Source organism: Diceros bicornis, chromosome 14 (genome assembly GCF_020826845.1).
Source record: "Diceros bicornis minor isolate mBicDic1 chromosome 14, mDicBic1.mat.cur, whole genome shotgun sequence".
NCBI classification, from domain to species: Eukaryota; Metazoa; Chordata; class Mammalia; order Perissodactyla; family Rhinocerotidae; genus Diceros; species Diceros bicornis.
In genome coordinates, this window is record NC_080753.1 from 11494237 (window position 1) to 11516642 (window position 22406).

General features: G+C 36.9%; 1 protein-coding gene across 1 annotated transcript in view; it reads left to right on the forward strand.

Annotated features, from left to right (window-relative positions):
• The window catches only part of BMP5 (bone morphogenetic protein 5), a 109743-nt gene extending 99850 nt beyond the window's left edge, over positions 1–9893 (forward strand). The window contains exons 5-7 of the mRNA XM_058553923.1: positions 4354–4430; positions 5733–5843; positions 9261–9893. Of these exons, the coding sequence (XP_058409906.1) occupies positions 4354–4430; positions 5733–5843; positions 9261–9410 (338 nt within the window). The 3' untranslated portion in view covers positions 9411–9893. The remainder of the gene's footprint in view (positions 1–4353; positions 4431–5732; positions 5844–9260) is intronic.
• The last annotated feature ends 12513 nt before the right edge of the window (positions 9894–22406 follow it).

The window sequence follows — 22406 nt, forward strand, 5'->3', positions numbered from 1 at the left end:
TGTTTAAGTTATTGCCATGTTTAAATGTTAAATTCTATTTTGGATTCTTCTTTTCTTTTATAGATACATCTATATCGCCTCCCTTAAAGAAGCTAATCCTAGATTTTAAAGAAAAAGAAACCCAAATTGGCCTACGGAGTTGTTGAGATTTGATTTTCTTTTGTTCCCTGCATAGCTGTGCTAGCCCATGTTTATTTATTTGGTTGTTTATTTCAGGGACTAGTAGACAGAACAGGAAAGCCTGAACCCTGATGTAGATTTCAGGATTTTTTTTTTTACCACTTTTTTTATGTGTGTGTGAGGAAGATCAGCCCTGAGCTAACATCTGCCAATCCTCCTCTTTTTGCTGAGGAAGACTGGCCCTGAGCTAACATCCATGCCTATCTTCCTCCACTTTATATGGGACGCCACCACAGCATGGCCTGACAAGCAGTGTGTTGGTGTGCTCCCGGGATCCGAACCTGAGCCACCAGCAGCGGAGCACATGCACCTAACCGTTACACCATGGGGCCGGCCTCAGATCATTCTTTTTTGTTGTTGTTGTTGTTTTGTGAGGAAGATCAGCCCTGAGCTAACATCCATGCCAACCCTCCTCTTTTTGCTGAGGAAGACTGGCCCTGAGCTAACATCCGTGCCCATCTTCCTCCACTTTACGTGGGGCGCCACCACAGCATGGCCTGACAAGCGGTGCGTCGGTGCATGCCCGGGATCCGAACCTAGGCCGCCAGCAATGGAGCTCGCACACTTAACAGCTATGCCACAGGGCCGGCCCCTTTTTTTACCACTTTTAACCGCCATGTATTTTTTTTCACAATCTTTTTCTACGACAAAATAATTTTTTGAAAATCAAACAGAAAAAAATTAAATTTACACTGTTTCTGGAAATCGATCATCAAGAAATTTGCAATAAGGATTTAACAATACTTTCAATATTTTGGCACTGGCTTCTCACTGTTATTGCCATTAAGAGACAAAACAAAGAAACGCTGCATTTATAGCACCTGCGTGTTGGTTGAGTCATGTTAGCATGCTTTTCTAGTGTTGACTGTGGCACCAGAACGTTTTAGTAATTTCTGGCATGACCCTTCATTTGTAGGCAGGCTCATCAACAGTTACATTATATCCATTTCATTTTAACATCTGAAGGGCTGCCAATCAATATTTTTTAAAGATATAAATCTAATTTACTTGCCCTTCCTCCCACAATTTATTCTGCCAACCATTTGTAGTAAACCTAACTGCAGACTTTGCTGGTTTGGGTACAACATTTACTTCACTCAACCTCCATTAATTTTTATTTCTGACAGAATAAACATATGGTCCTAACGCTCTATGAAATCAGACTCTTGGAACCAGATTCTGTTATAAATTTCATTGCTCGTTACCTTTATGTGATGTTACATTATATACATCACTTAGCCTGCATGAAAAGCTGCATAGATGGAACAGATATAGCTTGACTTTTAAGTTTTACTTTCTTTCTTTTCTTTATAAACATGGAATTCAAATAACCATATACGTAGTTTATGGCTTTTCACGTATACTTGTGTGTGTTATTGGCGACAATGTCTTTATTCATATTCAGTGTTTTTAATTAAGACAAGGATGAATGAATAAATATTCTCATTATTGTCTAATGCAGGAATTGGTAAAGTAAGATCTGAAAGCCACATGCAGGCCGTCACCTGTTTTTGTACGGCCCAATTGCTAAGAATGGTTTTTACATTTTGAAATGTTTGAAAAAGACTCAAAAGAAAAATAATATTTTGTTTCATGTAGAAATCATATGAAATTCAAATTTTGGTTACCATAAGAAGAGTTTTGTTGGAACACAGCTGCATCCATTCATTTACATATTGTCTATGGCTTCTTTCATGTTACAGTGGCAAGATTGAGTAGTTGCAAGGGAGACCACATAGCCTAAAATATTCACTATTTGTCTTTTTAAAGAAAAAGTTTGCTGAGCCCTGGTCTAATGAGTAGACTGACTTTTTTTTTTTTAATTCTAAATATCAAGAAGTTAATGCCATCAAACTAATACCAGAATCAATCACTCCTTTTCCCTAAAAATGATACAGGGAATGTATCTGTTTCATGTTATTGTACTTAGTGTTATAGCGTGCTTGTCTATTGCCTGGACAAAGTTAACTCGTTGTGCTATTCCAATTAAGGAAGAAGTTTACTCAAACAATAAGAGAGCTGAATTTCAAATAAATTCTGTTTCCACCATTTTCCATCATTATCTACATATTTAATTTGTTTTAATGAAGGTAACTGCACAATAGGAATAACTGATCTAGAAGTAAAAAGTCTCTGAGTTCAAAATTTAATCATTATCTTGTTTTCTAGACTGACGTTAAATAAATAATTAAAGTAACTGTGAAAGGCAGATGACAGGTTCCGCTAAGACAGGCCCCTTGGATCTTTGCAGTGACTACATTTTCATCAGAGGTTGAGGGTAATTAAACTGGAAGGTGACACCTTAAGACAATCTGCTTCTATGTAGTCAACTGCTACATTGATTTGCCAAAGGCGACTGTCAGAGTGAATGTAGCATTCATTCCTAGAAGAAAAAGTTAGCTGTCTTCTTTGAAAATAAATTATTTTGCTGGCTCTCTTACCCTAAATTTTTCCCTCTTTCACATTTCATATTGGAAATAATCAAAATGGGTTAGCTTTTAGAATACTATTTGTATAAAGTGTGAACAAACTCCAGAGAAGACAATATCGAAAGATTTTCTGTAAAGTTCTGTCTGTCTTCGCTATTTCACTTTATTCCAGATGCAAGACTGGGGCTCTTCATTTGTCCTTAATCCTTTCACACAATTATAAAGGTTATGGGTTTTTCAGATTATATTCCAAAATATGTAGTGGAAATAATGTGTTTCTTTTGCTTCTAATCATTTGTGGAACACTCTGAGGAATTCATTCATTCATTCCTCAAATATTTTTGGAGTACCTACTATGTGTCAGGCACTGTTCCTGACTCTTGGCATATATCAGTGAACCAAACAGAACCAAACAAGATTTTTACCCTTGTGGAGCTGACATTCTCCTGGGAGGAAACAGGCAAGAATCAAAGTACATAATAAATGAGGAAATGGCATAGCATATGCCAGAGATGATAAGTGAAATGGAAAAAAAAGTCAGAGCAAGGGGAAGGAGATCAGGAATGTCAAGGTGGGAGCTGTGATCTTAAACAGGGTAGTTAGTGAGGGCCTTATCGACAAGATGATGGTTAAGTGAGCAGTTGAAGAAGCTATAGGCGTTAGCCATACAGATCTCCAGGGGGAGAGCATTCTAGGGAGAGGGAATAGTGAGAGTGAAAGGCCCCAAGGTGGGAGAAAGCTGACCTCTGTGTGAAAAAGCAAAGAGATGTCGTGGCCAGAGAGGAATGAGGGAGGGAAAGATTAGTAGGAATGAGTGAGAGAGGTAATGGGGCCAAACCATACAGCCTTGTATGCCACTGTGAGGCTATTTCATTCTTAGTGATATGGGGAACTGTAGTGGGACTTTTTGCTGGGAAGTGACACAATTTATTGTTAAAAGGTCCACTTGGCTGCTTTATTGTAGGGGGGCCAGGGCAGAAGCAGGGAGAATAGCAATGAGGATATTGCAATAATTCAGGTGAGAGATGATGGTGGCTTGAACCAGGACCAGTCATGGAGGTGGTGGTAGGTTTTGAACCTATTTGAAGGTAAAATGTGTAGGATTTCCTGATAGATTTGATGTGGGAGTGAAAGAAAAAAGCGAGTATGTTTTGACTCCAAATTTTTAAAATTAATTGTTTTCTGCCTAAGAAGCTGCCATCCGTCAAGAATGGAGAGGTCTAGGTGAGACAGGTTTTAGGGCGATGATCAAAATGTCAACTTGGGTTTCCCGAGTTTAAGATATTTATTAAAATAAAATCAACTCTGTAAGATCCCAGTTGGTACTTTCCCAGTGTCTGCCTCATGGGAGATGTTAAAAAATATTGTATGAATATTTGATATATGTAAATATATTAAGTACCACTATAATGTGAATGAATTAATGAAGAAGCATCCATTGAGCAGTTGGTACTCATGAGTGGCAGGCATCAGACTGTACACCATCACATGAGGGGTCTAACCAAATCCTGGTTAGAACCTCACAAGGTAAATGGTAATGTTTACGTTTCACAGAAGAAGAAACTCAGGACAAGTGACTTGCTTGAAGTTCACATGGTTAGCAAGCAGCTCTAGCTTTAAAATTCACATTCCTATTTTACAACTTCACATACAGCCTCCTATTTATTTTATTAGTGATCTCACACAAGAAATATTAATATACCTGGTAAGCTGCCATTTGTGGAAATCTGATTTTTATCCTCAGATTATAATACAAGTGAACAGAAACAAGCCTGCAAGAAGCATGAGCTCTATGTGAGTTTCCGGGATCTGGGATGGCAGGTAAGAACGGACAGTCAACTTAGATGCTTCTTCTCTGCTTCATTGTAAATCCCAAGTTGCTCGTAATCTTTGTCAGTAATTTTCCCCATCAGTAACTGGTTATTTTTGACATTACTATTCAGTATATGGATTATCCATATCATTTTTATTTCTCCATTATCCTTTCACCTTTGAAACATAGTTATTAGACTTGACAGTAAAAAATAACGATGCTAAAGAAGAAATGTAAGTCTATGATATTTAGAAAGTAGAAAAAGGAGCTGTTGTTTAAATATCCTAAACTTTTAATTTTAATACCAATTTTTCAGATTAACTCCAGCAATTCCATTTGCCCTTTGTGGTCCCAAACTAGCAGATTAGGCAATAGAATCCTCGACTATACTGTCTCTGTCATAAAATAAATACAGAAAAAATTTTTTTTTCTTGCACTTAAAAATCTTGCTGCTGTCTTTTACATATGCTTCACAAACAGCGTGAGGAGGAGGATTTAACCAAAATAGTTTTTACTGGCTCTATGATGTAACAGTTTAAATTGAAGGTTTTAGATTACATTATCCCGTTAAATGGATCCTCAGAATATGAGCTATCTTATTGAGAAGTAATATTAAAATGTAAACATTTTCAAATTTATGATAAACCTTCAATATGCAACATTCAATAATTTTACATTTGGTCCAACTTTTACCTCTCTGGGAAAAAAATCAGGGCAAACATTAGATGTGCCAATTTTTTACTTCCTAAAATTTTTCATGTACACTTTTCAGGAATTTGCTTCAATTCATTTCTTCTAAAGAGACTATAAAGTTAATGCAGGGATGGGAAGAAAAACAGCACAAGAAACAAATATTAAAGCTTTAGGAGGTTGTCAAAATTCTAAAACCAGGAATGAGTTATTAAGAAGTAATGAAAATTATCTCAATTAAGTTTATTCTTTTCCTTTCTCGTTCAGTTGAACTTTCCAGAGTTCATCATTTCCTGTTTAAACAATATTTAGAATGCTGTTTCATGATTATGGTTTTATTCATGAATACACGGATTTAATACATACTATGAATATCTTACATAGCGACCTCTTGGGAGAAATTACAGAGGACAATTTCTTGTGAAAATATTTATACTTTTGTTGTAAACTTCAACTTAAAAATAAATTAAGGGCTTGGAGGAGACTGTCCTATTAGAATAATTGTTGGACCAAGGAGAAACCTAGCCTGATTAAATGTCTTTGAGTATTCTTTAAGAATTATTTTTCCTTATTTTTATTTTGGTGATATTATCTTTTCTTCTTTTTCTGTGCATTTTTAGGACTGGATTATAGCACCGGAAGGATATGCTGCATTTTATTGTGATGGAGAATGTTCTTTTCCACTCAATGCCCATATGAATGCCACCAACCATGCCATAGTTCAAACTCTGGTATGCTTTGATTTTGTAGGATTGGAAATGTTTTATGATGCAAGCATCACACAAAGTTGTTTTAAAGGAAAGGATCCATTTATAGTTATCAATACGTTATCTTCTCTTCTCAAATTCCTTAGGTACTTTTTAGAGCCAAAGTGACAAATTATAGGCATAGTCAGGAAATTCAGGCTGGTTTAAAGAATAACCCTGATTCCAGAATGGAGAGAATTCAGCTAGGAAACTTCGAGTAATCACATGAAGTGGTCACTCTGCACTGATTTCTTCACTACACAATATGACTATCCAGCAGGTTCCCAGGGACTGTTTCTAACCTAGCAATTCATTAGTAATCACTGCAAAAATATTGAATAATCGCTGTACTGAATTTCATCTGAGGGCTTTTACTCTATTTAAGATAGTTCCATGTCATACTTTGGTATTATGAAAGTTCATCAATGTAGAATATAAGTAGAAGACTTATTTCTATTTCTTGATACTTTTTTTGGTAATCTTTAAGGTGGAAATTAATCTTCATGTTTTTCCCTTCCACATTCAGGAATTTAGCAGTGATTTAATCTCTAATAACTTAGGCTTATTTTTGTGAAGAAGATAATGAAATGTTGATTTCATGGCCTCTACATGGTTTACTATATCTGATGAGCTCATGAAACGTCTTGAGAGTCTGATGTATGCCTTATGGAGTATGACTTATAGATGTGGCAGAGGGACAACCTCTGGGAGACTGAGAGGCTCCTAGAAGGTGCAATAGACTATGTGACATAATTCCAAATTAATGTTTGGGTTAACGTGAACATTTTAACTATATGTAATTAGGAGAGAAGAAAGGGAACAAATTATTTTAGATGCAAGTTTAATGATGGGATGGATGGCCATTGTTGGATGGCAGTAAGAGAGCAGTAGCTATTAGGAAAAAAATCTGTCTTTGTAGGTGAGGCTTGTTTATGACCAAAAAAGCCCCCACATGAGTAACTATTAGAATTTATGAGGAGAATTTTGATTCTTAAGGAGGTTACTCCTTTTTTCACAATTAATTGAAAGTGGATAGAGTATCCTAGTTTCCTTCTGAATAAGGAACAGTATCTATAAATTGACAGATTAAATCTTTGAATGACTTGATGTTTTGCTGGCATCTTCTGACTTCAGAGGTACTACAGAATAGCTAGACACCAAAGATGCACATCGATGGCAACTAGAGCATGAGAATTGTCAAAAACGTTGGAAATAGCCTTGGAGTAAGGAAAAACAGACAGATAAAACAAACACGTATTTTGAAAGGTAGTCATTTATAAATGTTCTTTTTATTTAGTCTTGACCAATGAGATTGCCTACTTCTGTGCCATATACAAAGTACAGAGTAAATTCCTGGGGAAATTTTAAGGTCTGGTATGCCTCCATCTTTGCTATCCATAAAGATAAGTCCTTCTTGATACAGGATATCATTTCTGGGGGATGGGGAGCAGGTATGCTCTGCAAGGATGGGTGTGTTGTATTCAAACTTCCATCTGTACCAAGAACCTCTATGAAGTCTAGCCTTCTAGCCTTGTCTATGAGAATTTGCACGACCTGAAAGCTAGTCACATAGAGAAGAATGCTGCTGTTTCATGCCTTGAAGGGACAGTCATGATCACTATCTTTCTGTAGGGTCACAGAGGAACAACCACTATTAGCTTATAGAGAAATGCCACTTAATTTCTCAGAAAATTCTTTGCCTCTTTTAACTGTCATTTCAATGACTCAGAATGTAGACTTTTGCTTCCTTAGATATGTATCTAATGTATCAAAGGTTCCCTCGGGCTAAGCAATGCTTAATTATTGAAAAAACTCTTTGTCAAATACTCCCCCTTTCTCTCATTTTTCTTTTCCTTTTTTTCTTATAAATATGTAACTACGTATTGTCAGCTTTTAGGGCTGTAGTCTAGAAGGGAGTGTCAAAAAACAAACATTTGAAAAAAATCTGACATGGACTTGGAACAAGCCCCTGCTCTGCATTACTGTCCCGGGATGTGGGATATAAGTCAATGCAAACCTTGAAGCCTACATGGGAAGTTTGATTTTTTTTCCTGGCATTGTGCACTCTCTACGTTTGTTCTGTGAAGGACATGAAACAAGAAGACAGGAGTGTTTGTTGTTAAAGAAAAGCATGTTTGTGACTAATACGTTTGAGAAACCGTTCAAGAACAATCCATTTTTTCCGAGCGACTGCTGCGTGAGGCTGCCAAGGCCGTTGAGACAGGGAGTTATCAATCATGTATGTATGGGTCACGGAAGACAAAGCTGATGAGGGACACAAGCTGCATCTGAAATTTGTAGCAACTATCCAACTTTTAGTTTTGTGAGGTCTTAGGAAATTTCAAGTTCATGTCAGATCACCTCATTTTTCCTGCTGTTTTTGTCCACATGCAAGGCTCTTTATATCATTTCAGCCAGGACATTGTGCAGCCAAAACTCCAAGAGGCCGTATTTGCTTTTTGTCGATCTCTTAGGACTCATCAGTGGGACTTCCCATAAACTCCTTTGGGGGAAGCAGCAGAGTAGGTGTGTGGGAAAGGGGGAACCATGTTCTGGCTCCTTGCTCAATTATTGCAAATCGTAGGCAGACTGCCAGTCAGATCAAAATGAGAATAAACCTTTTACTTAAGCATTTCACTTTCCATGTACAGCCGCCTTTTTAGGCTTTTGGGGGAGATGAATATTCAATTTGTGAAATATCTAGGCTTCTTGCTTCTGATTTAGCTTTAGCCTGCATTTTGGCATTTGTCTTGGGGGGAAAGAAAGTAAAAGGATATTAAACTCCAGCCAATCTGGTAAAAAATTCTGTGGGGAAGAGTTGAAATCGTGGCTTTAAGGCAAGTATTGGATTATACCTGGAGTTTATTTTGCTGTGATGTTTATGCTTCCTTTATGATGGAAAATTAAGAGTTGGTAAAACTTTTATGATTTATTGTTTAATTATCCTTTTAAAAACAATTCTTAGATCCACATCTTTCTACAGTCCAATTGTGTGGCTTCACTGATTTGCGTTTATAACTTCTGTATCTCTCATGAAGTAAACAAGCAGTTGTTCTAACCCAAAGCGACTCAGTGCTAGTTACCATGTTCTTTCCTCCAGGAAAGTTTCCACTGAATATTCCATAGAGGGAATTTTCCTTACTTGCTAGAATATTTTTCAAGGCCCCAACACGTAATTAGAACTGCTGGGTTCATTCTGGGTGTTCACGCTTAAGAATACATCTTTCTCTACCAGACTCCCAGCCCCGCCCCAGCCATTGAACATACGAAAGTAGGAGAATGGTGGTCAGCTTAAGTAAGCGTGTGCTGATTATGAATGAGAAAACAAGCATACTATTTTAAAGCTGTAGACAAAATATCTACCTTATTTCTTAAAAAAACAAAACACTTTTTCTTTCCCAGGTGCATCTGATGTTTCCCGACCACGTACCAAAGCCTTGTTGTGCTCCAACCAAATTAAACGCCATCTCTGTGCTGTACTTTGACGACAGTTCCAATGTCATTTTGAAAAAATACAGAAATATGGTAGTGCGCTCGTGTGGTTGCCACTGATTTTAAATAATAATGGTAATCAGAAAAAGATCTCTATTAAGGGCTATGACTACAATAAAAGGTATACTTTCAGACAAAAGGGGAATTTCGTAATATTAGTCTGGCTCATTTCATCTCTCTACTTTTGTACAATATCATGTATATAGTCACTTTTATTTATTTAAAGGTATATATTCTCCTTTGAGGTTACCTTATCAATAAAATCTATTTTAGAGGTCATTACATTATACAGTAGATTGCCCGGTCTAACTTTTAACGGGATACGCTAAGTCCAATTCAATTCCATTTCAACATTTTTTCTGATACAATTTTTATAAAATTTTCTGAAATTAGAACTCCTTTGACTGTTAAATATTGTTGAAGGAAATTGAATGTATTTGGTTATGTTGTGCCAATGAAAACTATGATAGGATATTTATTTAGAAATAAAACTGAAAAAAATAACAACCCAAACAAAAATGCTTTGATAAACATAATTTTCTTTTAGAGTTTCTGCTTTATTAAAGTGAAATGTTGAACTGGATTTGAATAAATAAACGGTAGGCAGAGAATAGAAGCTGAAAGATTGCACATAATTGTTATAACTGCTTGCTTTAACAGAATCCGTGTAACTATAGGAGTGTGTTCCTTCTTGGCTTGTGGATTGTAGATTTTGCAAAGAGCTCAAAGCTTCAGGAATTCTGTGGAGACAGGCTTGAGCCTGTGTCCATAACTTTCCAAGTTAACACTAAAAAATTGTAGTACAACCTTCTTACCTCAAATAAATCATGTCTGCCTATTATCTAGAACACTACTGCTGCAGATTATTTTCAGATTTAAAAACAGTCCAAAATAAAGAAACATTTACATGAGCTCCACTTCCTTCCCCACAGACAAAGTCACTGCATGCGTAAAATATCCCGGAGCAAAGATGCCGACAGAGCCATTTTCTCTAGCTCTCCTTCATAACTGAGTTTGCTGATTGATGTGATGCAAGGGATTTTATTTAGAGTAAAAGCACTGAAACTAAACTGGAGGAAATTACCAAAAATCCCAGAATGGCTTGACAGAATTGCCATTTCGAGAGAACAGCTGAAATCCATTTTTCATATCTTTGAGAATGAGCTCAATGAAAACCTTATTTTGTAAAGGGATTTTGTAAGCCTTCCTCCAAGCACAAATAATTCCAAACGAGAAGGTTCTGTTGTGTGTATGTGCATGTATGTCCTTCCCTCTGAAATTAATTTATTTTCTCTCTGTTTCTCTGTCTTCTAATGCTTTTCTCTAACACATACTGACTTCTTGAAGAATGACATTTAGATGGATAACTTGCTGTTTGTGGTGGCTCTACGGCTAGGCTTATTAACAGTTCGTCTAAAATATTTATAAAGCACCATTTATTAATCACCTTTTTGGATCTTTCAAATAAAACATATCAGAAACAGCTTCAAAAATGTTATGGGTTTGTTTGTAATTGAGGTCTATGGCAATGTTGTTTTAAAATGCAATTTATCTTAAAGAAAATTTGATAATTATATTGGGGGGTACGTTAAGTAATATATTTTTTAATTAATGATGTACCATTGTAAGAATAAGAAACGGAAGTCTATTATATTATTCTTTAAATGTGCTGTTTAAAATATATTTCTATATTTTAAAATATATTAAACTTATGCTAGTTTCTACTGTGCTTCTTGATTTGGCTTTTTATTTAAGAGAGATACAAAATGTAAGGATGTCATAAACAGAGACTATAAGAATATAAGATGTAAAATGTTTGTGGATTACATGATTCTTTATGTTGTTTTTAATTGCCAAAACTAGTTTTTGTGTTGTTAATAAATATCTCACTATTAAATGAACAAAACAAGGATCTATGAATTAATATACTCTTAATCTGTTAAAACAACAAAGAAATTTTAAAAATAGCAAAAAATGATTAGGATAGGAAAATACGTCTCTTGTTCTCTTTGATTAAGAAGGAACATAATTGGCATCAGTATTTTCACATTTTCTCAATTATATATATATGTATATACATATACATGTATGCACAGAAGGTCAGTCACATTATTCTCAAATAACTATTATAATAAATTCTTAGTATTACTTTGGTTACCAGAAATCAGAATAACTTTGCCTATTTTAATAGGATCCGAACTACTCAGGTCTTTTTAGCTAGTTATGTATTGGCTTTTTTGTTTGTTTGTGTGTTTGTTTTTAATTTTTCTGCTTTATGTGGATTTTAGTTTGTAAAGTGGCCCTAATCCTTTTTGAAAATAGAAGGGCATACTCACAAATACTCAAGTTCTTTAAAACTAAGGCAAAAAGAAATCATCTACATTGAACTAAAGAAATAAGGAAAATACAAGAAAGGAAATCCAAAATTACTTTTTTCTCAAGTAAAGAACTGTCATTTTATAATCCCTCTATCACCATCATTGAATCTGAGCCAGAGTCTACTGGCTACTATACAGTCTGGCAAATATCACCTCCCAAGACATTTACAACGAAGAATTAGCTCATGCTGCAGTCCCCTTCAAGGCAGAAGAAATCCTCATTCCCAAACACGAGTCACCGTCTCATAACCATTCAGCCAAATGCTCAATCTATCATCCAATTTCCATCTCAGATTACCTGCTTTTCTATGTTTTCTCTTTTGCTTTTCTCTTTTTTTTGGCCTGAAACTTTTTAAAGTTAGAAGTGAAGATGCCTTTTCTGATAAAGCATCTACATTGCATCTATACATCTGTATTTTATCAAGTTTCGTTAAGATCATAATCGAAGAGAAAGTAGGAAAAATAACAACCAATGCCAGTATTTATTCTTATTTAGGCAGAAAAGTGATACTATATCCAAGTTAGTAATTTAAAAATAGCAAAGGTTTTGCAAAAATTACTTCAAAGTCTGTTGTAATATTTGTTAAAGGCTGTTTACAAGATGGAGATTTCCAGGACAGGAGAGACCGGATCAGATATAGCCTTTTAAAATTACAAAGAAATTTCAGACATGCACCTTGACATTTGCATCTTGGTTTCAATGTGACGGAGGCAGCTATGTATGTGTGTACGTAATGGGGAGAAGGTGGGTAGATGCACCAGAGCCTCACATTCTGCACCTTATAGATAGGAAGATGAGAGAGGTAACGCTGCATGAACAAGGCTTTTTTTTTTTTCCAGTTCATTGTGGCTACCATTCCATGGTGGAATATAATAGAAACTACTTAAAAAGTTGGACTGTGTTTATTTTCCTGAAAGTGCCTCTGGAAAACACCTAAACTAGGAAAATAATTCTCTACCTTGAACCACAAGGTCAATAAGATATCTTAGATTATCTTTATACTTTTGTCAATAAAACACAAATACATACATATTATAAATAAGTATATTTTATGTGTTTTAAAGAAGAGAGAATAAAAATATGAATATAAAATATTTTAAATGATCCAATTGAACTTCTGGGAAGGAAAAATATAAATGTAAACTTTATGGGATGTGTTAAACAGTGGCTTAGATGTCACCGATGAGAAAAATAGTGAGCTAAAAGGTAGATTTGAAGAAATTATGTAGAAGGCAGCATTGAGACAGATAAAGTGATGGAAAATCTAAAAGAACTTAAAGTACATGGGGGTTCTAACATCCATTTAATCAGAATTCCAGAGAATTGGGGACTTTGGGGCTAACAGCTGACCTCTCCATCAAAGCTGGCTTCTCAACTTGCAAGTCAGTCAACAGGTAATTATCATCTTCAAATTGCTAAGGAAAAATAACTGTTGTTTGGAATTCTATATCCAGCAAAACTATTTCAAAAATTAAGGCAAAATAAAAATATTTTCAGGCAAATAAAACTGACAGAGAATATACCATCAACAGCAAAGCCACTGCTAAATGTTATACCTCAGGAAGAAAGAAAATTAACCCCAGAAGGAAATATATACAAAAATGATGAGCAGGAAAGTAAATATGAGCATAGACTCAATATGAGCATAGACTAAAATAAATAATCTCTAATAATTGTGGTTTAATAAAACAAAAGGGAGTTAAATGGCATTAAATAGGGTTAAATATAGTAAAATACGTTACAACAATAGAACATATGATGGAAGATGGATGGTTGGAAATATAGGTTTTGCATATCACTTGATGATGGTGATTAAATTAGAATCGTTAACCTCAGAATGCAAAATAATATATTTTAAACCAGGGTTGGCAAACTTTTTCTGTAAAGGACATGATAGTGAATATTTTAGGCTCTGTGTTTCTGTGTCAACTACTCAACTGCTGCTGTAGTGTGAAAGCAATCATAGACAATACATACACTAACATGTGTAACTGTATCCCAATAAAACTTTATTTACAAAAACAGGTGTTGGGTGGGATTTGGCCATAGGATGCAGTTGGCTAACCTATATTCTAAACCAGTAGAGAGAATAATTGCCATGAGGTAAAATGCAACCAATTCAACAAGATAAAAAAGGAGAAAAGGATAAAAGAAACACAGCAAAGGGGAAATATTAGATATAATAATATGATAGAACTAAATCCAGACACAGTCATCTAATACTAATGTAAATGGACTGAAAAGATTACTGCTAGATCAGATTTAAAATAATAACTTCAACCACTAGCTACATTTTGTCCAAAAGAGGCACACCTAGCACTTAAAAGCATAAGAAGGTTGAAAGTAAAATGAAGGTAAAATATGTACCAGGACAATATCCACCACAGGAAAACTGAGTTAACCATATTAATAAAGTGAATTTACAATTTAATGCAAAACAGCCATTACTAGAGAAATGAGGATCAAAACATATCAATAACACCTCTAATCACTATTCTCATTTCTAAGCTTACATGTAAGACATAGTATTCTATGTCTTAGAACTATATAAGGTAAAAATTGATAGAACTACAAGGAGAAATTAAAAGTGCACCTTTTTAGCGAGAAGTTTTAGGAAACCTCTCTCCTTAATTGATAGATTAAAAGGAAAAAAGATCAGTGAGGATAGAGCAGATGTACCCAATTAACAAACATGACTTAATGGACATGTATAGAATGTTTACAATATATATCGTTTTCCAGCAAATATGGAAAATTTGGAAAATTTCCAAATATGGAAAATCATTTCAACCAACTTCAAAAAATAAGTTTGCTAAGTCAAACCACTTTTGTGACAAGAATATGTGAGTATATTGGAACAATCTAATTTGTCTTTGTCTTTGAAATGTGCAAGTAAAAAATGAGCAGAATGTTCTTTAGAAAGATTGCATCTGTGAGTATAGAGTGCCCTCTTTTTATTCACAAGGACGTACTATGTAAGGACATACTGTTGTTGCCTATTCAATTTTTGGCATATCTCTCGCAAAATAGTTTCTAGAATGGCTTTTAAAATTACCCGTTTAGGGCTGGCCCCGTGGTGTAGTGGTTAAGTTTGTGTGCTCCACTTCAGCAGCCGGGGTTCACAGGTTCGGATCCTGGGCGTGGACCTATACCACTCGTCAGCCATGCTGTGGCAGCGTTCCACATACAAAATAGAGGAAGATTGGCACAGATATGAGCTCAGAGCAAATCTTCCTCACCAAAATAAAATAAAATAAAATTACTGTTTAAAATTAATAAAAAAGGATTTCATCTTGGCATATAATGTCATTCCCTTCTTAAGGTTATTAAGACTAGTGATTTGGAAATCTCTTGTCTTAAAGATGAAAGTCTACAGTATTGTACTCAACGATACATGTCAATGTTAGTAAGCCTTTCTAAGGTGTTCCGCTTAGGAAATTAAATGAAGCCTGTATGAGAGAACAAGCACTTCTCCAAAGATGTTTTGATGAAAAGGAAGACTCTTTGAAAAATCTTGGCTATTGAACTTAATGAGTCCAATGACTCTCACCTCACACTAGCCTCCTATTATCAAGTGAAAATAAAGTTCTTTCTGTATCCACAATGCACTAATACAGCTTCTGGGTCTTGATAACATTTTTTCATTCGTCAGAAATGCCCTCCCTGAATTCCGCCTGCTGATATTCTACTGATTCCTGGAGGCCCTTCTCATTTGCTACTTCCTTCAAAAAGACCAAATACTTGAAACCAGATGTGTTTGATCCCTCTAATAAACCACTGCAACACTCTTGCTTCTGAGACAAGCATCATGTTATACCAGCTACTGTAGTTATTTGGAAAAATCTTATACTCCTTCCACATTGTAAGGTGAAGAAATCCTACCGTGTTCACTCATTTATTAATTCCTTAAGAATTATCATAAAGATATTCTCAGAGTCGATGTTCTGTAAGTGATTTGGAAATGAATAGAAAGTGTCTTAATTTATTATTTTAATGGAAAATAAACAGGGAATACGAAAGAAAGACTGTCAAAATTGAGACAGTGAGGGGACTGAATTCCTTCTCTTACAACAAATGTCCCCAAGGTATCCTTCACTTTTAGGGCATTCTAATCTGCATTTCATTAAGGTTTTTTCCTGAGGTTTTATCTTATTCTTTTGTATGAAACATACCCCCTTTTTCTTCATTTTGCTTGAGGCTCTGTGTTGGTTTCTATGCATTAGATGAAACAGCCACCTGTGCTAGTCTTGAAGGGTTGGCCTCAAGTAGGAGATGAACCTTATCCTTCAACGTGGCCCTAGCTCTTGGCTGTCTCTCAAACCTTTGTGTTTGTCCAAGCAGCCTATTTTACTGTTAATTGTCCCCAGTAGTTGAGGATGTGCCAAGACCCATCAGTGTCCCAAAGGGGAGGACCTCAGTCAACACCTAGATTCAGCAGCTTTTAAAGAATGCAAGTAGGGGCCGGCCCCGTGGCTTAGCAGTTAAGTGCGCATGCTCCGCTACTGGCGGCCGGGGTTTAGATCCCTGGCGCACACCAACGCACCGCTTCTCCGGCCATGCTGAGGCTGCGTCCCACATACAGCAACTAGAACGATGTGCAACTATGACATACAACTATCTACTGGGGCTTTGGGGAGAAAAAAAAAGGAGGATTGGCAATACATGTTAGCTCAGAGCCGGTCTTCCTCAGCAACAAGAGGAGGATTAACATGGATGTTAGCTCGGGGCTGATATTCCTCACAAAAAAAAAAGAGAATGCAAGTATATACGGTCCTATGGGACCACAAGTGTAAGCCTTGTGGCCGCCAGAGCCACGTGATCTGGAGATGTCCTTTGAGCAGCAGTCACAAAAATCAGTGCTCCAGATGAATGTATAAGCTCCTTTCTGGGAGATACTGGAGAGCTGTAGCGAGGCAGAGGAAGAGCACAAAGTTTGTGTCCCTGGACTACATTCCCTGAGAGCTCCCTAGACTAAACCTGAAGCCTGCCCCTCCGGCCAAAGCTCCTGGGACAAGCAGATAGGCCCCCTTCTCAGGAAGACTGCCTGTTCATGTCTGCTGTCTGTGCGGTGCCCTGGGGTTGGTAGTTGGTCAAGAATTGTCTCTCTGATTGTTATAGTCCCAAGGAACTCAGGAACACAAGTCCTCCTGGCCTCCAGAGCCAGGAGGCGTCCCTTGGGTGACAGCTGCGACAGGCATCAGATGCCTGTAGAAGCTCCCCTCCGAGTGATGCTGGCCCTCTGGAGAGCAAAGAGATGGTGCCCACTGGCTGGAGCGAGGCAGGGGGGAAGTGCAAAGATGGCACCTGTCAAAAAAGAAAAAAAAAAAGGAAGAAAAACCAGGAAAAGTAGTAAAAAAAGAAAAAGAAAAGAAATAAAAGGAAAAAAGAAGAAAAAAAAGAGAGGGTGCCCTCCAGCTTTAGCAAGGTAGGAGGAGAGCAGAAAGATGTGACCTACCAGCCTCTGTCCACAGAGAGTATCCCAGAAGGCCCCTGCCCCTCAGACCAATGCTTTAAAATTAACAAATGAGTCTGTTTCACTCAAAGTCTGGGTGCTCTTCAAACGGCTGCTTCTGTGCTGAGCCTGGGTAGTGAGTCTGTGTGCGGGCCCTTTAAGAACTGGTCTTCACACTGCCTGGGGGGGGGGTCTCGTGCCCAAGAAGGGCCAGAGTTTTGGGGGCTCATCTGTCAGGTGTGGGTCTTAAAATTTGGGGTGCACGATGTGGGGAACAAAAGCCTTTGCTGCTCAAGGAGAAGCTCCAGGTTTTGAGATCCCTCCCGACTGTGGGTCACAGTGCCTTGGGCAGGGTTTATGGCGACATTGTTGCCATGCCCGTTTATATGTGGTTTCTCTCTTGTTGGCCCGATGTGAAGGGGTCTCTCTGCCAGTTTGTAGGGTATTTTTCAGAGGCAGTTGTTCCATATGGAGCTGTAGATTCAGTGCGGCCGTGGGAGGAGGGAGTTCAGGATCTTCCTACCTTGGCGGCCTGAGCTGGAACCTGGAGGGCATTCTAATCTGGAGAAAACAAGGAGCGCGATCTGAGCTCACACGGTGATTTAGTATTTCTAAATTGTAGGAGAACAAAAAAAGACCTCTGTAAATGCAGAAAGTGCTGCCTCATGCGTACAGTGGCGGTACGGAACGGAACACGGAGACAGCAGGAGGGAGGTATGGAGATCTCTATGGGAAGAGCATTCCAGGCAAAGGCAGCAGCAATTGCAGATGTATGGCTGGCATTTCTGAGACCTTAGCAAGGAGGCGGTTGTGGTCTTGGCAGAGTGAGTGATGGGGAGAGAGCAGGGTCATGAGTTCAGGCTGGTAGCAGAGTAAGATAGGGTAGGGCTTAAAGGCCACTATAAGGACTTTGAATTTTTACGCTGAGATGCAAAGCCATTTGGAGAGGTTTTGAGTACAAAAGGACATGATTGTGTTTTAAAAGGAATATCGGCCTTTGTGAAGAGAGCCCTGGGTAGGACAGCAAAAGCAGAAGCAGAGAGGACAGTTGAGGGGATAATGAAATAATCCAGTCTTAGAGAGTATGGTAACTTGGACCAGTGTGGTAACTGTAGAAGTAGGTAGAAGCAATTAGAATCTGGAAATATTTCAAAGGTAGAGTTGATAGGATTTGCTAAGGGGATGTGAGAGAAGACTAAGTTAATAAGGAAGACTGCCATTAATATGCCCTGAGGAAATAAACGGAAGGAAGGAGGAATCATTCATTTAATGAGCTTCAGCATAGGAAGAGGAGGGATTGCACCAAGGAGTTGAGAGTTTGACTTTGAGCATGTTAACTTCTGAATGAGATGTCCAGCAAGTGGTTAGAAATATATGTCATGAGATTACAGGAGAAGTCCTGGCCAGAGATATAAATCTGTAAGTCATCAGAATGTGATGACATTTAAAGCCATGTAATCAATGAGCTCACCACTGCAGATACAGGTACTAGTGGTAAATGAGAAGCCTTCTCCAACTTTTATCACCCATAGCTTAATCATGCCTAAGGTCTATCTGTGGAAACAGGTATTGACATGAAGACAGTCGACTTAGTTCTGCTTCTGTCTGCCACAGGGCTGTATGAATCAGGTTATCTCTGTTCACTGAGAAAGGTCAGTTGGAACTCCCTGTAAGTTTTGCAGAAAATAAAATTTAGGTATTAGTTTACGAAACATCTTTAATTTTGTAATACTAATGCTTGCTGTACATCTAAAATAGTCCAAGGAGCTTTGGGAAAGTGAATATGGCAGTGAGAAAAAAAAGATGTATGAAGCTAAGTATCTGGGAACATTTATATAAAACATCCTTGGCAAAAAGCTCTTAAGGAAAACAAAAAAGTAACACGTTATTTTCCATCAATTCTGTATATGTAATGCGGAGGGGAAAGGAGCTTTAATGGTATCATAAAAGGCTTGGGAGAAACATAAGGAAGCCATCTCTGATTTAAAATGCTACTGAATATTAAAATGTCTCTCTAAGAAAGACTGAAAAACGCTTCATATGAGTACTGTTGATTTTTGATCATCCGTATCTTTCAGCATTGACAAGGTACAATTCTGCCTTGAACCTTTTGACTGTAAGTTCCTTTGCATGTTATTAAAATTTCTTTCATTTACATAGCTTTATTTTGGGCTAAAATTATAGCCATTTTCTATTTGTAAAGCTGAAACTTTTTTTGCTTTAGGACGTAGTTAGTAAAGGAGACTGTTTTCTAGAGAACTGTGTATACTAATACAAAAGAATTTACATCACAAGGAAACAACGTGAATATTAGTCCAAAATTTTCTACATGTTGTAGTATTCATGTAACTATTCTGTAGGTGGACAATATTATTACTGGGTTAAAATCTTTAATTTATCTTTAGATAATCATGTGTCATGTGTTAATACTAATTACAAAAATAGAACATATTAACAATTTTTTTCTGATAACGTTTCTTTAATCTGTGCTGGTTGCTTTTATTTCAATTTTACTAGCTTTAAATATCAGTGCCTCAAATTTTGTCTGTATTTTATCTGTTTTATTATTCAAAGTTTCTAACAGCTCTCTTAGGAAGTGCTGTATCCTTGATGATGTTGTGGGAGTTGATTTAGAGGGGCTTAGCCAAGTCAGTTGCATGTTGAACTAGGAGGAACATTTTGAAGAAGTCTGTTTTCTTGCTTTTCCTTTCAAGCGTCTCCTCACTAGGATGTGGAGAATGCCAAACAATCAAATCAGGAAGACAAATGCTTAATCTGTTCTGAAATAAGTGTACCAAACCAGTTTACCAAAATATTAACTGTGAAAAAGAAAATTAAATTTAAAAAAAAACTTTTCATGAAAAAACAGTGTAAATTGACACATGTGATTCTCTATGGTCTAAAAAAAGTAGCTCTCCATGATGAAGAGTTTTGACTTCCTACTTATTAACTAATTTTACATGAGACACACTCTAAAGATAAGAAGACAGAAAAAACTAAAACAATGGATGATAAAAAGTATAGGAACAATCCAATAGAAAAATGAATAAAAATATGAACAAACATTTCCCCAAAAAAGTAAAGAGCAATGGCCAAGTTGTATATGAAACAATGTCCAACCTCAGTAACATTTATGAAGAGGCAAATAAAGATCACAATGAGTAACGTTTCACACCAAATTGGGAAATAGTTTTTAAAGAATGTTTTAGCATTGACTGTTGGAGAGAATATGGATCATTCTGCTGCTAGTGGGAACATAAATTGGTGAAACAATTGACCATAATCATGTAAAGAACATTCACAGACTCTACCACCCAGTGACTTCTCTTCTAAATATTCATCATGGAAACACTCGTGGAGATCTGAACTAGGAAATTATATAAGAAGGTTTATGGCAAAACTGTTCATTTTAGCAAACAATAATAAACAAGTAAAGGTATGTATGTTACAACTAAAAACCCAGACAGGACACAGATGTTCATCTACAGAAAATGGACTAATGTATCGTATTATATAGCAGTTAAAATGAATAAGCCACGACTCTATGGATAAATCTCACAAACATAATGTTGAAAAAATAAAGTACACCATAGAAGATTACATATGGTAATGTATGATGTATGATGGTACGATGTAATTTTTATAAATACCAAAATAAAGCAATGCTAAATTATCTATCTACATACACAGACATTATAGAACAGCAAGGGAGTGATTTTAAAAATTCACAATTCAAGATAAAGGGAGAGGGATGGGAAAGTGATTTTAATTGAGGAGGAAGCTATTTATAATGCTATTTCTTAGTAGGAATTGTAATAAAAATGATTGTTTATTAACATTTTAAAAAATGTATGTATCGTGTCTCAGCTTTTGCTGTGTAAAAGAATACCTGTATATCTTAGTCAGTTACAACAATGATTTATTAGCTCACAATTCCGTGTATCAGTGATGTGGACTCGGCTCAGCTATGATTGTTCTGCTGATCTTGCCTGGACTCCTGCACTGCGGTCAGATTATGTAGCTGCTGGGGCTGCATGGTCTGAGATAGCCCCATTCACGCCTGGCGGTTGGTGCAGGCTGTTGGTTGGTGCTGGCTGTAGCTAGGAGTGATAGGGGTGGCTAGGCTGCACGTCTCCAGTAGGCTAACCCAGGCTTGTTTCCATGCTAGTGGTCACCGGATTCCTAGCAGAAGTTAGAAAGCATAGCCTGATGTACAAGCCTTTTTCAGGGTCTTGTATCACATTTGCTACTGTCTCTTAAGGCAAAGCAAGTCATATGACCAAGCCTGGAGTCCATGTAGCAGGGAAATACATAAGACCATGAATATAAATAGTCATGAACAAACTGGGGGCTATTACTGCAACAATCTGTCACATTTTTGTACTTTCCGTTGCAGATATTCAATATTTCATAATAATTAAAGTCTTAAATTAAAGAAAATGATTAGCCCCTATAGAGAGACATAAGTAAAGAATTCAGTATACTTAATGGAGGAAGGGTTATTCTGCTTGAAGCAATCAAGTCAGGCTCTATAGCAGAGGAGGCGTTTGATATGACTTGATGAATATGTAGACTTAGGGTTTGGGAAGGTGAGAATGCATTACAGTCTAGCAGAATAAATGAGCTTGAAGCAGGAAAGGAAAAGGCTGAAGAGGGATTTGTTTATTGTTTAATTTTACTGAAACAGTAAGGTTTAAATGACAGCTGTTGGAAATAATATTCCGTATGCGGGAAGGTGTCAGCACGGGGAATTGAATGATAGGAGGAAGGGTGTGAAACTTATTTTCTGGGTAATTAAAATAATTGGAAAAAATATTTAAAGGAATGATATATAAAATTTAAGGAAGAATTTTATGCCTCCTCCAAATCTCTTCTCCTCTTCATCTTGGACGCATAACTCCCCAGCTGAAAGCTGTATTTCCCAGCCCGACTTGCAGCTAGTTCTGGCCTCATAATGAAGTTCTCACCCAGGAATGGGAGAGGAAGTGATGTGTGCAACATTTTCCTCGTTTGGATCAAGGAGGTTGATCCCTGGACTCCTTCTCCTTCCCTACTCTTCAACCGGAATGTCGGAATGTGGGATTTTTGAGCCAGATTCCAGAGAAAGAGAGAGAGAGGGACTTTATTTTTATTTTGAGTTCTCTTTGTTACAGAAGTTAGCCATTATTGTAATTAATGTAAACTATCAGGCAGCAGTGTGAGAGAAAGTATTGGTGGGAAACCCA